Source organism: Phasianus colchicus, chromosome 9 (assembly GCF_987193195.1).
Source record: "Phasianus colchicus chromosome 9, bPhaCol1.hap1.1, whole genome shotgun sequence".
In the NCBI taxonomy this organism is placed as follows: Eukaryota; Metazoa; Chordata; class Aves; order Galliformes; family Phasianidae; genus Phasianus; species Phasianus colchicus.
Window position 1 is genome coordinate 6,708,746 of NC_143444.1, and position 15,522 is coordinate 6,724,267.

Here is a 15,522-nt window from a genome sequence, read left to right on the forward strand (position 1 = left end):
AAGGAAAACAAAATAGTATCATCAGACTTGAAGCCACATGAAATAAATCTGCCTCGGGTGACAGTTTTTCTGTGTTGGGCAGCAAGATGGGAAACTTCTGGACAGAGCTTTGGCATTTGGCTGTCATAACTGCTAGCAGCTTACAGGTGCCCTGTCCTGAGCCCAAAGTGACCTTCTATGTTGGGTGTGGGAGAGGGCACCCTGGGGTGTTTGATATGGGGCAGTCCTTTTGTGGAAGGGGGAAGACCATGAAAACTTCTATGATGAGTGCTGCTGCAAGAAAAGAGGTGCCACATAGTCCTGTCCTAGTCTGCAGATGAGAGGGAGGAAAGCATGGCACAGCCAACAGGTTGGTTTCCATGCCCACAGCTCCACATTTCCCAGCTCTTGGCTATATGACCCTACATTCCACTATACATCTCCAGGCATTTTTAGGAAGAAATGCACAGCACTCCACTGGATGTCCTCTGCACCATGACCTTGCCATGCACCAAGGAGCACCCACTGCTTTTGGGTTTCAGCAAAATGCATCGGCTGGGAGCACAAATCACAGGTCTGAGTGCACGAGAAGCATGATGTTACTCAGATGAGAAAGGGGCAATGAGAAGAGTTGGAAGAAATCTTTTTTTTTCTGTACACCCTCTTTGGGTTAGGAGTCTGGGGATGGAAATCATAGCACACCATCATGTATCTGTTTTGGCAAGATCAGTACCCTGTATTAGTCATACATAGGGCTGGAACCCCTAGCAGCTGGGACTCAGGTTCTCATGCAGGCCCCCAGCTGTGTAAGAGGGGCTATGTAATGACAACCTGAAAATGAGATTTTACAAATCTCTGATTTCAGTGAAGTCTGTGGGTATGACAGGATCAGGACATTTGGGGAAGACCAATCAACAGGAGAGGTGCCCATCAACACCTGAGTTAAGCCTTGATCTTGGGGGGAAGAAAATGGAAGTGTGCAGAGCTGGGAATAACTTCTTGCTTAGGAAACTGCTGTGTATTTTCAAGTGCTTACTTTTCCCCTTAAAGTTAGTAAAACACTGCATTAGAGCTCTCTTTCTGGGGTCTGATGGAGACTTGCTTTCTCTGTAGCAGGAGGTGGTGCTGACATGCAATTCGGGGCGGTGGGACCAATCTGTGACTTGTGACCCTGTTGACTGTGGTGTCCCTGACCAGTCGCACGTCTACTATGCGGAGTTCTCCTGCCCCAAGGGGACCACCTACCTGAAGAGATGCTCCTTCTCCTGCATCCACCCTGCCAAGCTTCGAGGTACAGTCTGGCATGCTGAGGGATTTGAGTCTCCCTTTTTGGTGCCTGTCCAAGGTTGTTCAAGACTGAGCAGTGATATTTTGAATTTCCCAGTTTGCTTCTGCCAACCAGGTGGGCCTTTGAGACCCAAACGGTGGGCACACATCCCTCTTGAGCAGGGGCACCGTGGCATGGGGATACTCTCTGTGATCCCCATTCCTGGTTTGCAGCCCGTATTCTTAGGGATGTCTTCTGCTAGCTGGTGAAGTCTGGCTGGCTGTGGCATTACGCAGATGAGTGAAGCAAGAGTGCAGACAAACAGAGAGGATTTCAGAGAACCGCAGATGGCCTGGTGCCTGGCGGCTGTGGGAAATCATGTGGTTCAGCAGGCCTGGGGCCTTATAACGCCATAGAGACTGATGCCCACAGCTGCAGAGCAGTCTCAAGATGTGCACCACCCAGACACACAGCAGTCCTGCAGACACACCACGGCCTGGCTTTCATTCTGCCGACTCCATCAATACCCGCAGGAATGTTTTTAAGCCAAGTCAGAGAAAGAGAGCTACTGTTCCTGTCTATGCAAGGCTGAGCTGGATGGGATTTCGGGGGTAATTGCCTTGACAGCTTCAAGCGCTGGGACTTTATGTGAGTTTCCACCGGTGCCTTCGCTCTGAACAATCGCATACAACAAATCATTTTAATGGGTGCCCTATTTTACGGCGACATTTATAGCCGAAACGCATGAAAATCATTTACTGTTTTTTTAGTTAAATCTAAGGAGCAAAACCGGTGGAGAATTAAGGTCTCGTTTCATGACAGGAGGGAGTGCTGCAGATCCCAGTGTGAGCTGATCAAAGGGCAGCGCCCGAGCGACAGCTCGACGGGCCAAGCTCCACACAGAGCCATGCCGTTGCCTTCCGTGGGTCAACTGAGGGCAAGCATGAAGCTGATATTTCCCTGACAGCCTCCTCTTGTTCCCGCTGAAGTCAACGGGAGGTTTGCCACGGGCTCCCTTGGCGTCCCATCCACGGATGGCTTCCAGCAGCTGACAGCAGTCCCGGTGGGGCTCCGCCAAGGCCTACAAGGGACTGCCGAGTCGTCGAGGCAGGAACGTGTCTGCTGCTTGTTCTCCCCAACGGCTCTCAATGCTCATAAATACTAAGAATAGGCAAGGAAAGGATTACAAGGCTCCTGTCACGGCACTCGGAGGTGGGGACAGCCCATGCACCACAGCCGTCAGGAATGCTGGCGCTGAGCAGGAGCGCAGCCTTGCCCTTGTCTATGAGCTGTTGTAGGCAGAGAGGTGAGCCTATAAAAAGAAAACGATCCTTGGAGGGAGCGTGGAGCTGTCTGGCTGTACGGTGAACCTGCTGGAGGCCCCGTACAAAGCTCCCAAGAGAAAGCCCCAGTTCTTCAGTTCTACTTTTCTTCTTGCTCAGCAAGAAGCGGCATCCATAGCGCGAGGTGGATGCAGGCATGGGCTCCTCTGGCAGGTCATGTGGGGTGAATGGAGTTGTGCTGAAGGGCCCATGTTTGTGTTTTTGTCATGCACGAAAGTCCTCAGCCCACCAAAGGCTCTCCTCAGGCATCACCAGAGAGAGGGGTTTTAAAGGGGAGCTTGGGGGAAATACTCAGAGCCAAGAACATTTCTCCATCCCTTTGAAGCTGTCCAACTGCACATATAATCTTTGTATATATTGCCTCCCATGGTGTCGTTACCACTCTAACAAGAGGATGTGTGCTGGTAGCTCAGATCTTCCCTCAGAGGTTGCTCCAGCGGTGACCCAAACTTTCTACTTCTCTCCTGGGCTCAGGGACGAACCAATGGCTGACGTGCCTGGAGGATGGGCTCTGGTCGCTCCCCGAGGCCTATTGCAAGCTGGAGTGTGATGCTCCTCCTGCCGTGCCCAACGCCAGGCTCCTGGTCCCACGCTGCATGCAGGGCAACCACGACGTGGGCTCCGTCTGCCGCTACAAGTGCAAGCCTGGGTACCACGTGGCAGAGAACACAGTGGGCAAACCTAAGAAGTAAGTCTGGGTTGGGTCTGCTGTCACTTCTCCTTCCTTCTCGTGAACAAAGGTCATGGTACTCTTCTCCATCAAAGCACTGCTTTGGCTGCTGGAAGAGAGCAGCTTGCTCTCATGCTTATTTCTTCAAATACGAGAGGCGTTCCCCCACTTTAGAATAAAGCAGATGGGAACTCCATATAAGCTGCTGTGTATATTAAGTGCCTTAACCTGAAGCATGTGAGTTGTCCAGTGCAGCTCAATGCACTTGCCTCTTGCTGAAAAGCAAGCATGTGCAGAAGTGTTTGCAAGCTCTCGGGTAATTCAGTAGGGATGTGATAAGGTGACAAGTGATCAAAACAGGTCACAGCAGTAGGATTGTAAGAACAAATGACAGCCTTCTGTTGGGGTTAATGTTTTACCCCCTGCACGTCTTGGCTAAATTTGATCTCGAGCGTTTGTATTTCAATTGGAGAAGATTTTCCCAGTGCTTTGGGGAAAAAAGTCTGGTGATTCACTACCAACACTGTGATGCTGGAGGGCTGAGCAACGGTTTGTCTGTGACACCTCCAGCTAAAGTCCCCTTGGGTATGACCACAAAAGATTCCTTGGCACCAGCAGGGTCCTCCCCAGAATCCCAATGCTAGCCCCAATCTGATAATTATGTGCTAATTGTTTAATGCCCTCTTCCAGTTTAAATTGGATGCAGACTTCAGCTCTACTTTGCTCTGGGGTAGGGTTGTTGTGCACTGGGAAGCAGCTGCCAAATTTCTTGCCTGGTAATGAAGGAAGTGGTTTCTGTAAACAGTTTTTCACAGTGTTAGGAGGACCTCTTGGGCCAAGAGGAGCAGAGCAAATTACAACTATGGCTACAGTCACATGGGCTGCTTTGCAAACTGTGGAGCAGCTTGGATGCCTGTGGCATTCAGGCACTGGAAGTGCAGTTAAATCAACACAGTCCCAGCCCTGCTGCCACCACTGCTGTGGCAAAGGGAGACACTGTGTGTCCCCTGGGAGACCTCGTGCTCTTCTGGTGTGTGTGTGGCACCTGTGTAGGTCAGAACAGCCTGTAAAGCAACCTTGCAAAGGACTGAGTGCTGCACAGGTGCTGATGGGCACAAGAAAGCAAAACTGCTGCTTTTTTTTTATCAGCCTCCTGCAGTGCCTTTCTCCTACATGTTGTGTAGATCACCACAGCTACTATGTCTCTACTGGCAGTCCAAGCCCTGGGACTTTGCCCTCTGGCCTGAGCCCTGTCTGGAATCTGGCTGTCTCTACCCAAGCCCAAATGCTCTTGGATGCAGATGTGATTCCCTCAGCTCTGTTCTTTTAGGTGAACACTACTGCAGGGGCAGGCACTCATTCAAGGATGCTCAGAAGGCTCCTGAAAGTTTGGTTGAAGTTCATATCCAATAGCATCAGTGAAGAGAAAGAGGATGACAGAATATGTTTTTTTCAGAGAAGATGCTCTTATCTGTTAACTTGAGTGAGGAAAAGCCCCTGGCAGATCAGTGCTCAGTCAACAAGGGATCCCTGAGGGAATGCTGATTGTGTAATTAAATCCTGCCAGAGATGTGCTGCCTTTTTGCTGGCAGGATCTCTTGACTGATATGAAGAGCAGAAGCTCCTTCAGTTCTTTCCAAAGGAGATCTGTTTTTAGGCTGGAGAGCTCAAGGAACAGCCTGCTTTCATTAGCTGAGCTTTCACACCCAGATCCCAGATAGCAGCAAGGGGAGCTGTATGTACACATGCTTTGTGACAGGAAGTCTGGTCTGGGGCAGGGACTAGGCAGCATCATTGCACCCATCTGAACCACCAAGAGCAACAAACCACCAAAGCCTCAAAGTCACATAGTTAACAGGAAAATGAGCATGGCTTGCACCCCACATTGCTCCCTGGTGTCACTTCTACTGCTAAGAGCCTGAAGCATGTGCTCAAAGCAGCTCTCCAACAGCAGCATCTGAGGCATTCCTCCTGAGGCCATCCTGTCATAGAATCACAGAAAAATGTAGTGGCTTGGGTTGGAAGGGACCTCAATGATCATCAGGTTCCAACCCCCCTGCCACAGGGGCCAAGCCCCTGCCCATACCCCTTTGGAGGGGTACTGTGTTGCAGGCGTAATACAGTGAGCTGGGAACTGGAAAACCCTAACCCTGGAAAGATCTCTTCAGCTCCTTGTTTGCTTTCCCCAATATGGGATGATTCTTGGAAAGGTCTCGGAGACACCTTGAGGGAATGAAGCAAAAAAGAAACCAGGTCTTTTTGTCTCCTATTCTTGCTTGCTCCCTCCCTCCCCATGACCAATTCCTGGGATGAGCCCTAAGAAGCTGGCAGGACTGTCAGGAGATGCACTGGTGAGACTGAGGAATAAATGCCCTTCACCAAGATCAAGGGATCCGTGAGACAGCCCAGCCCCATGGAGATGTCAGCTCCTCCACCTCTTGCCCTCTTCAAAGACAGCAGCAGGCTGGTGGAGACCATGAGGGAGAAAGAGGAGATGGGAAACATGGATGGGAAGGTGGCCTGGAAGGAATTAGCTGGCTGAGGGCTGGAATAGCATCAGAAGGATGGCAGCGGGCAAAGCAGGACAGCCCAGCCCAGGGATATCACAGCCTAGCAGGGCACTGGGCCATGCACATTTGTGGTGGGTACAAAGGTGCAGGACTCTCGCTTCTCCTGCCCACATCTGGCCCCTTCCAGATAAAAGACAAACACGCAGGCAGCTGGGAGAGCCAAAAGCCAGGTAAAGAAAACAGGCTGTCAGCTGGGCTCCTTGTCATTTCCACTTCTAAGACTTCTGATAAAGATTTATTGCCAAGGTTGCCCAGGCTGTAGAATCCTTACAAGCTAGCCTTGCTTTCTTTTAACTTCCCATCAAATCTCCCTCCTTCCTCCCCCTCTTTTCTGAAGCCACCAATCCCCTGCCATTGGAGATGAGGTGGCTTTGGGCTCATTCCTGTGTGGTGGACCCCAGCCTGGGGCTGGAACCCAGCCATGCTCCTGCTCCCACAGCCCTGGGGCTGGATGGGACTCGTGCCTTCACATTGGGTGCAGCCCCAGGCATCTCCTGGTCTCCTCTCCCCATCAGACATCACGCTGCCCAGCTGGAGGGGGAAGCGTTGACTCTGATTTTCCTGGCTTCCTCATTAATCCTTGCAAAATGCCTCTAAGCCAGATCAGAAGGAATCAGGGGGCCTGGAAACTTCAAGCTGCTTCAAGGTATTTCTTATTTTATTTATTTTTTTTAAAGCCTCTCCCTTCCCTCCTACATGCCTGAATACAAGCTTCATATGTGCAGCAGTGGTCCACGTGCCCTGGGGTTTGAAGGTGCAGAGCCAGTGGGGCAAGCCTCCAGCAAGGAGGGATTCCAGTCCAGATCTGGATAGGCTGTGGAGGGACAGGGAGAGATCATGCATGAGGCTACCCTGGACCTCAACAGTGACCCTCAGTGAGGGCAATGGGGCTACAGTGTACGACACGCATCTTTGCAAAGACCATAAGGTGCCTCTCCCCAGCCATCCCCAGCTCCATGCCAAAGGGCCCCTGTTGCAGGTCAGAAGAGCAACAGTGGCATGTAGTGGCTGCATCAGTTATACCTAGGTGTCCAGGTGTGCTGCTGCTTTGAGAAGGGGTTTTGATCAGTGCTGGAGGCTTTGTACCACTGCTTTGCTCCTATTCCCTTAAAGCCATCAGCTTAACCTCTGGTGTAGCTGCAACACAGCAGTGCAAGGAAAGCCCTTCTCTGCTCTGACTTACTCCATGTGCCAGGCAATGACAGAAGGGGAAACTGCTGCTTGAGGTGTTGGACAGAGCAAAGTGTTCAAAGCAGTGAGATCTGATGGGGATGTCTTTGAAAGGCGGTGAGCATCATCCTGGTGGAAGGGGCAACAAGCAAGAGCAAGAAACCAGCAGTGGTTTCTGCAGCTGAAGCTGCAGATGTCCACTGTGAGATCTAGAGATGTTTCTCACCTCCACCCTTCCAAGATTGGATGTAGTTTCAGTTCTCTTTGGTCAATTCAAGGCTCCTGCTTGAACTGGGGACCCTCCCATGTCCCCTTCCTTCCTTTACCTTCCCCATGTTACTGCTTGTGTTCATCAGAGCAGGAAACATCTGCCACTTCTATAAAGTCTCTAGAAAAAAAAATCAGGTCTCTGACTTCTGAAAGCAGAAGGGGATTCTCAAAGATCTTCAAATATTTAAAAAGACAGGAATGTTTTCAAATGACTCCCAAATGTCCTGTCCAGCAGCACCCAGCAGAAACATACACACCTACCTTGGGGTCAGGCAGACACTTGTCTACAGCATGGTGCTGCCTAGGATCATGGGTCACTTCTCCCCGTGTGCACATGGTCCTCCAGCCTTCTGGGTTGGCTGAGTGTCCAGGCAAGCAGAGCAGGGTGCATGAGTGGACATGAGAAGTGGGGGTTGACCTGATTGAGACATCACTAAGCCCACTGCATTGTGCTCTGACAGAAGGGAATGGCCACTGTCCCCACTGCTGTGGTGCATGGTGTGAGCACTGCTGGCCCCAGGAAGGAGCTCAGAACAAGGGCAATGTAGTGCCACCCTGAGGGGTTTCTGCAACTCAGCTCTGGACGTTAGATTCCCTCTTCAGGGTGCCCGGAGCCCTGCTTGCTGGCTTTGGCAGCTGGAGTGAGCAGAGGTAAGCAGCAGGCATGGGCATCTGGTGGGAGTGATGCTACAGAAAGGGAAAAGATGAAACAAGAACCGAAGAACCAGCACAGGTAAAACTCATCAGCACTGTAAAAAGCCATGTGTCAGTAACTGGATCAAAGGAGTTGGACTCCATGATCCTTACAGGTCCCTCCCGACTCAGGATGCCCTATGATTCTATGATGTGTCCCCAGCTTGCCCAAAGCCCCGGGGTTTTCATGCTTCTGTGCAAAAGATGTGAAGTCTGTCTTGCTGCCAAGGCAAGAGGAGACAGAGAAGCGGGTGGGCTCTGCTCCTGGCTTTTCTTTCCCCTTCTTTTTCATCCTCTTTTTGGCAAGGAGTTCACGCTGGGGCCGTTTCAGCAGTGCAAGCTGGTGTTGGTCTGCTCCGGTGCGGCAGCTCCTTGGCGAGAGTGGGATTGACAGCTCTGGCCGGCGTACAAAGAGGAGCCTCAGCAGGGCTGGGCATGGGCCAGCAGGATTTACAGGGAAGGCTCGCTCCTCTGGCAAAGTATGCAGCTACTGGCGGCTGGACAAGGCAGCCGTGCACGTACCCGCGGGGGCTGCGGGCAGGGAGAGATCATCCGGAGGTGTTACAAAGGATGGAGAGGGATGGGAAGCACAGGAAAAAGTGTCTGGGGCTCCAATACCAGTGCTGTGGGAAGCACGAGAAAAAGTGCCCATGGTTCCTGAACTGTAAAATCACTAAGGCTGGAAAAGATCACTAAGATCATCTAGTCCAACTGTCAATCCATTGCCATCACGCCCACTAAATCAGCGTGATGGGGTGGTGGGCAGCGTGAGAAGTGTCCAGGATTCCTAAATCAGCACAAAGGGAAGAAAATGTCCTGGTTGAGCATAGGTTATCATAGAGAGCAGCATGGGAAAGCCCCATGCATGGGGGTTTCAGAACCAAGAAGGATACTTTCTGGAATCTGCAGCCCAGCTTTCTTTCCATCTCTCTCCTCAGGAAATTCCTAAAGGTGCAGTGCCTGGAGAGCGGGCAGTGGGAAGAGGGACGCTGCGTCCCTGTGGTGTGCGAGCCACCCCCACCAGTATTTGAGGGCATGTACAACTGCACCCAGGGCTTTGAGCTGGACAGCCAGTGTGTCCTGAGCTGTGAGCCACCAGGATCACGGGTGAGTGATGGGACGGATGGGGGTCAGCCACGCGTTGGGCTTCAGAGTACTGCAAAATAGCAGAGCTCGGGATGTTGGGGCATTTGGGTACCAATAAAAGCAAAGCCAGAGCTCTTCTCATTGCTGGATACAACTGTAGTGATGTGGGTGCCATTCATAGCATGGGACGCATTCCAGCTTAGGATGTCTCCAGACTCTGGTCTCTCTCTCCTCTCCAGGTCCCGATTGTCTGCACCAAGGAGGGCACGTGGACAGAGGAGTTCAAGCTGTGCAAGAGCCTGCAGGGCACCTGCCCACCACCCCCAGAGCTCAACCTCGTGGAGTACAAGTGTGAGCAGGGGCACGGCATAGGTGAGGGCAGGAGAACACCCTGCAGAAACCCAGACCCTGTGTTGAGTCAGCCATCCAGGAGAGCCAGCTGGAAGGTCACAGTGACTCTTCTACTTGGGCCAATTCCCATTAAATCTATGAGACAATTGTTTTTTCTTCAATCTCTTCTTGAACACAGAGCCCTAGGGTGGCTTTTGCCCTGTGCATCCCCTAGTAAGTTAGAATTGGCATCAGCGTAAGCAGTTCTTCAGAAGCAAGGACTGACTTATCTCTAGGGCAAGCCCAGCCCTCTGCAGTGCTTTATCTCACTCTCCAACTCTCAGTCCCACTGCAGCCTCTGCACTTAATGTGACTGCTGACATCTGCAGGGTTAATGGGGCAGGTCTAAGATAAGAGCTGGAGTGACAACTGTGTGTAACAGGGTGCTTTCACCAGACGAGGGACCACATCATCCATTTCTTTCTAAAAGACTTGGTTGTTTTTCAGCTGCAATGCTGTCACAGTCATTACATCCCACCTGGCATCACGCTGGATGGGACATTAGTTTAAATCCCAAAACTGGCTGAGGTTCAGCCAAGGGTAAACTTGGGAAAGACCTGATGTGAAGCTGGGATGGAGGTTGGGACCCACCTGCTTTGCCAAGTGGGAGTTTTACAGCTTTTTCTCCTCCTAGGTCATAGGAAGTCATGGTAGAAGAACTGTTAGAAGTACTTTCTGACACATCAACAAGCAGCCGTAATATCTAGGCCAGACATGTTTTCATGTTGGGTCCTACATCTTGCCATCATGGCTTGGGTTCACCTACTCAGTCATGTTTACGTGTTACCTCATTCAGGGGAAGGGTATCAGCTGCAAAAAGCTTCTGTAAACTCTTGCATAAGTCAGGGCTGGGGGAAGAAATTGTCAACTGCTGGTAGGCAAAGGATCTCCTTCAGTGAGGAGCTGGCACGTTGGCATCTGGCACTGTTCCACAGCAGGCAGTCACCTGGCTCCTGCTGCAATCCCTCAAGGCTGTCTCTCCCTCCTCAGGTGCTGTGTGTGTGCCTTCCTGCATTATCCCCCCCAGCGATCCAGTCATACTGCCTGAAAACGTTACTGCTGAGACTATGGATCACCGCCTGCAACCCACCAGAGTCCAGGTACGTGAGGAGGGAGCACTGCTCCAACAGAGCATACACCATCCATATACATGGGGACCCTCAAAATATTTACAGTGTGGCCAAATCAGTCTTCCCTCCTCTCTATCCAGTGTTTTTTAATACAAATCTCTTTGCTTTCAGTAAAAAGAGGGGCAGTAATTTGGGTGAAGAGCTTAGGGTTGGCTGGTTTTCTCCATGAGTGCATGCTCAGGAGATGCCTGCTGGTTGCTCATCCTGGCCACTTCTGCCCTGATGTCCACTTGGAGCCTGGGATGAGCTCCAGCAGGATGCATCCTGCTGCATATGCAGGTGCAAGGCATTGAAACGAGCTGCTCAGGGAGGTGGTGGAGTCACCATCTCTGGAGACATTCAAGAAAGGTGGAGATGTGGCACCAAGGGATGTGGTCAATGGGCATGGTGGGATGAGTTGGGCTTGGGCTTGGTGATCTTAGAGGACTTTTCCAACCTTATGATTCTGGATGTGCAGTTGCTGGGCTTAAACATAGCGGCAAGCCCTTCATCAGTGAACTTTGGTCCTTGTGAATGTTACCCACAGCACAGCATACATATCAAATCTCTTCTGTAACGCTGCTCTTTGTCCATCTGAACCCTTTCTGGGTGTATCTCTGTGGTGCTGATGTAGTAGCTGGTGATGGATGCATGTAGATATTCAAGATCCCCTCTTCCTAGTCTTTGGTTAGCCCTGGTGGAGGTCCCTGTAGTGACCTCCATCTCCCCAGATACATCTTGGACTTGCTTCACCCAGGTCAGCAGAGGCCATGCCTGTTCTCTCTGCACCATGCCTGCTTCATCTGATGTCATGAGGCTTCAAGCTGATTCTTCTGGTTCATAACCAGTGCCCAGGTCCTCAGTATTTCTTCCTCCTCTTCCACACACTGAGGATGCTACTACACAGCCTCCTGCCCTCTGAGACCAAAGCTCAGTGTAAGCTACTGGCTGTAACGTGTGCTTTCCAGGACTCGCAGGATACCTTTGTGAATGAAGCTAAACGCAGGAATCTTGCTGACTTTTGGGATGTGCCACACGCGATTGGCAGCCAAGGTACTGGGATGACAGAGCACAGATCAGAATTCACTCCTGGCAGAGGGCAAAGCACAAGCCCTGGTCCTTGAACACCTGGCAGCTGCAGTGCAGCCCTGGGCAGCGTGTCCCTGCCAGGGAGGAGGCATTGCCATCAGCTGGGAGCTGGCTCTGCTGCCAGGACTGCTGGCCACCCGCTCGCCTCTCCCTCCCCATCCCTTACTCATTCTGTAGGCAAAACAGCTCAAATAGCTCACATAGTTTGGATCTCCGTGGCACTACTTTCCCAAAATGCAGCTCCAACGGGCTAATATTTCTAAAATAAAACCAAGATGCAGAAGGAAGGAGGTGGAAGAAAGGAAAACAAACAGTCCTTTTGGGAGCTGGCACCCCTATCCAGGCCTTGCCCTCCCCCTAGGAAGCCGCAGGAGGCCCAGCAGCATCCCCACTCCATGTCTCCATGCCCTTACAGCAGCAGGATGCCCGTGGCGTGTGGGATTGTGGAGCTTGAGTCTTGGACAGATCACCGGGTGGCTTGGCCACAGGTTCTCATGCAAGGGAAACATTTTGGAGAAGTGAAGAGTTGTATTATTTTAAACATTGGCACTACCCCTAGAGGCATCTCTGTGCATGGTCTGCCTTGCTTTCTTCTCTGCCTCCTGCTGTGCTTGTGTTCCCAGGAGCTGCCACGCTCCCAAGGTGATGGGGAGGATGCGACAAAACACACTGGGGCTGCAGAGGCTGCCTGGGGAGGGCACTGCTGTTTTTTATGCTCTCATTCATCACATCCCACAGCCAAGAAGGTCTGGGAACTCATTCAAGTTGTACAGCAACCGCATACAACACATCCAATGGGGTTGGGATCCAAGCGTCCTTTGGGGTGAGCAGGAATTGCTCTCTCCACCCTCTCTGTCCCATCCCATCACAGCTGCCTTCCCTGCTCTGGCTGAGGACATTACCTTGCTCTTGGCAACCTGTTGGGTTGGACTGAAGACTTGGAACAAGAAGGAGCTGAAAAATACAGTAGAAACACAGGGGTTTGTCTGCTGCCACTTGCAAGGGAGCTACTACCACCCTGCTCTCTGGCCACCAGTCACGACCCTGGAGTACATGGGAAGCGGATGGAGATGCCACCAGCCAGCCTGCAGCTCCATCATCCCTCCCATCACGTACAAACCCAGGAGTAAAGCACCCCATGAAAGCAGATTGAGGCAGAGATGCTTCATCCCATGCTGAGGATGCTGGAGCCACGTTGGTGGAAGAAAGACGTGTCCATCCATGTAACAGCCATGCTGTGCAGGGCATCCTAGGACACTTTTATAGGCCAGCCGTCGTTTTATGGGGCCTCAGATTTCAAAGCTTGCTTGAGCTTTACAAGGAGGAAATTGCCTGTGTGGTGGGGCTTTTCTTCCCCCATATAATCATGCGTGCTCTCAGCATCCCCCTTCTGAATTATGGGGACGGAGTGTTCCAGTTAGATGAAACTCAGTCCTCTGCATTCAGTTCTCATGTCCAGTTGGCTGCAGCTGCTGACTTAAAACCTCATAAATACCTCTGCGGCGTGGGTGAGCATGAAGCTGGTGTATCCAGACCAGCCAAGTCCAGGGAGTTGAGTCCCCAGGTGTCTCCCTCATGGACACAGCTCTTGGAGCTGTACAGGGTGCATTGATGCTGGTGTCCAGGGACAGCTGGCTGGGATATGAGGCTGGTGCAAGTGGGAAGCTACTAAATGCAGCACGGTGTGTTGAGATGAATGGAGGACTCCATCTGTGGTGGTCCTGGATGGCTACTTCCCAGCTTGGCTGCTGCCTACCATGTGTAGTGCTGCCAGCCAAATCCAGATTCTGGTGATCCCTGCCATCTCCCCTTTTCCTCTCCTGTGTGTTCATATATATACATAACACATGCATCTATCTGTTATCCAGGCTCTGCTTTGAGCAATGTTGTATGGTTTGTGGGCGAAGCTTGGGTTCAATAAGCTCCAAAAGGTTTCCTCTGGGTAGAGATGCAGGAAGGTCCTAGGACTGATCGCATTGCTCTGCCTTGTGAAGTTCCACAAGAGACCCTACGCCTCTGGGAGCGTGCTTGTGTCCTCCCTCCACCATCTCCCTAACTGTTCTTTTCTCCCTCCTCCGCAGCACATCGTATGCACGGGCAGGCTGCAATGGTACCCAGACCCCTCTGCCATCCACTGCATCCAGTCATGTGAGGTAAGCTCCCTTTCCCAGCACATGGGACAGCTCCAGCCCTGTGGACATGGGGTCTTTATGACCAGATGAGGTCTGCGATGGGTTGGCATAGTGGAGGTCTGCGATGGGTTGGCACGGAAAAGGTCTGCTGGTGTTTCAGTGTTTTGGCATTCATCTGGAGCATGTGGCCAGGGCAATGCTGGGGGTGAGCTGCAATGCGCCGCGTGGCCACAGAATGCGTCCAGGGCTTTGTGCCGCGTTTCCTTCCTTGCACTCCTCTTGGCCAACCCGGGAAGAAAATTCTAGCAAAAGGATTTCACTGGCAAGGGGTATCCCCAAAAAGCGCGTGCTGACTCCAAGCCTGAATATTTCCTTAACCAGAACTGCAGTTCTAGAGTAACACGGGTCCAGAAAAGCCCTGCGTGACTCACGCGTCCAACCAAAACAAGAAGGATTTCCAGCGTCGTGTGTGCAAAACAAACCGCTCCCCAAGAATCTGCAGACAAAGAATTCTTTGCAGAAATTGGTTAGCCACTCATTTGGTTTTGAATAATTACCCGGCAAGAGAAAATCATAGGCAGCCTGGAGTCGGTTCACAAAGGAAATGAAAAATAGGCAGTCTTTGTCGAGCACGATTTGTTATTATGATTGAGGGTAAAAAAAAATAAAAGGGGGAGCGGGGGAAGGGCGAAGAGGGAATTTTGGAATGTTGTCTGCTGAAAATTTGGGATTTCTACCAAAAAGGAAAATGTAAATGAAGTCTACACACCAAAAATAGCTTTGGATTTTGCTGATTTTTTTTTTTTTTTAATGCACTCATTTCAATGCAAATGATCAGGTTTTGCTCGCTAGTTCTGCCTAGCTCAGCTCTTTGTCAGCTGAAAGGTGGAATAAAGGGCAGCACGTGTGACCGTGTGTGACCGTGTGGCCTAGATGCTGCAGTGGACACATCCCCAGGGAGGAAATGTGCTTGGCAGGACGTGCAGCAGTTATCTACCAAACCTGGTGGCTTGTTGTGTCTCACACCTGTAATCTGTAAGGCAATGGGCTGCTGCGTGCTAGAGAGGAGTTGGATGGTTGAGTACCAGAGCTCAATGCTGGATCCAGTGCCTTGGGAGCTCCATGTCTTCTAATGCTCAGTTCCAGGGCAGTATATTTGAAGCAGGAAGGTTTTGTGGCTCACCTTGGGTCTGCGTCTTCAGTGTGAGATCCCATAGAGGATGATGGAAAAATGCCAGCTTGTTTGTGTGCGTGAGAGAGAGGCACTGACTCTAAAATCCCAGTGTCTCGTAGCAGTGCTCTCTGTCTTCTCGTTAGCCACCTAAGCATGCTCACGGTCAACACAAACTCTGTTTGTGGATGTTGTCATCCTCATTTACTCCTAGGGAGCATTCCCAGACAAGAGTTGTAGCCTACAGCTATAACTTAAGCAAGCCAAAACCTTGCAGTGCCCTAAAAGCAGATAGTCTACTCTTGTCATTACTATCATATACTTTTCTACACCTTTTCTGCTTTTAATTTCTCTTCCAGTAGAAATGACTGAGCAGTACACGCTCTTCCAGCTGCAGTCTCACCAAATCCCTGCACAAAGCCTATGTGTAAATCTCTTTTGATAAGACCCAGGAACGTATCTGTCATTTCTGCAGTTGCATCAGTCTGGCAGCTCAGAGAGACCTGAGGTCAGCAAGTACACCCAGATCTTTCTCTGCATCCTTTGTTTCCAACTGATGAGCTCCAAGCTAACAGCAGATGTT

General features: G+C 51.2%; 1 protein-coding gene across 2 annotated transcripts in view; it reads left to right on the forward strand.

Moving 5' to 3' along the window:
- The window catches only part of PAPPA2 (pappalysin 2), a 73,502-nt gene that overhangs the window by 45,047 nt on the left and 12,933 nt on the right, over positions 1-15,522 (forward strand). The window contains exons 15-20 of one of the 2 annotated variants that reach the window (XM_090145966.1): positions 1,093-1,270; positions 3,064-3,277; positions 8,901-9,069; positions 9,288-9,420; positions 10,429-10,538; positions 13,718-13,789. In XM_090145966.1, the coding sequence (XP_090002092.1) occupies positions 1,093-1,270; positions 3,064-3,277; positions 8,901-9,069; positions 9,288-9,420; positions 10,429-10,538; positions 13,718-13,789 (876 nt within the window). The remainder of the gene's footprint in view (positions 1-1,092; positions 1,271-3,063; positions 3,278-8,900; positions 9,070-9,287; positions 9,421-10,428; positions 10,539-13,717; positions 13,790-15,522) is intronic. The other variant, XM_090145967.1, reaches the window with a different exon arrangement.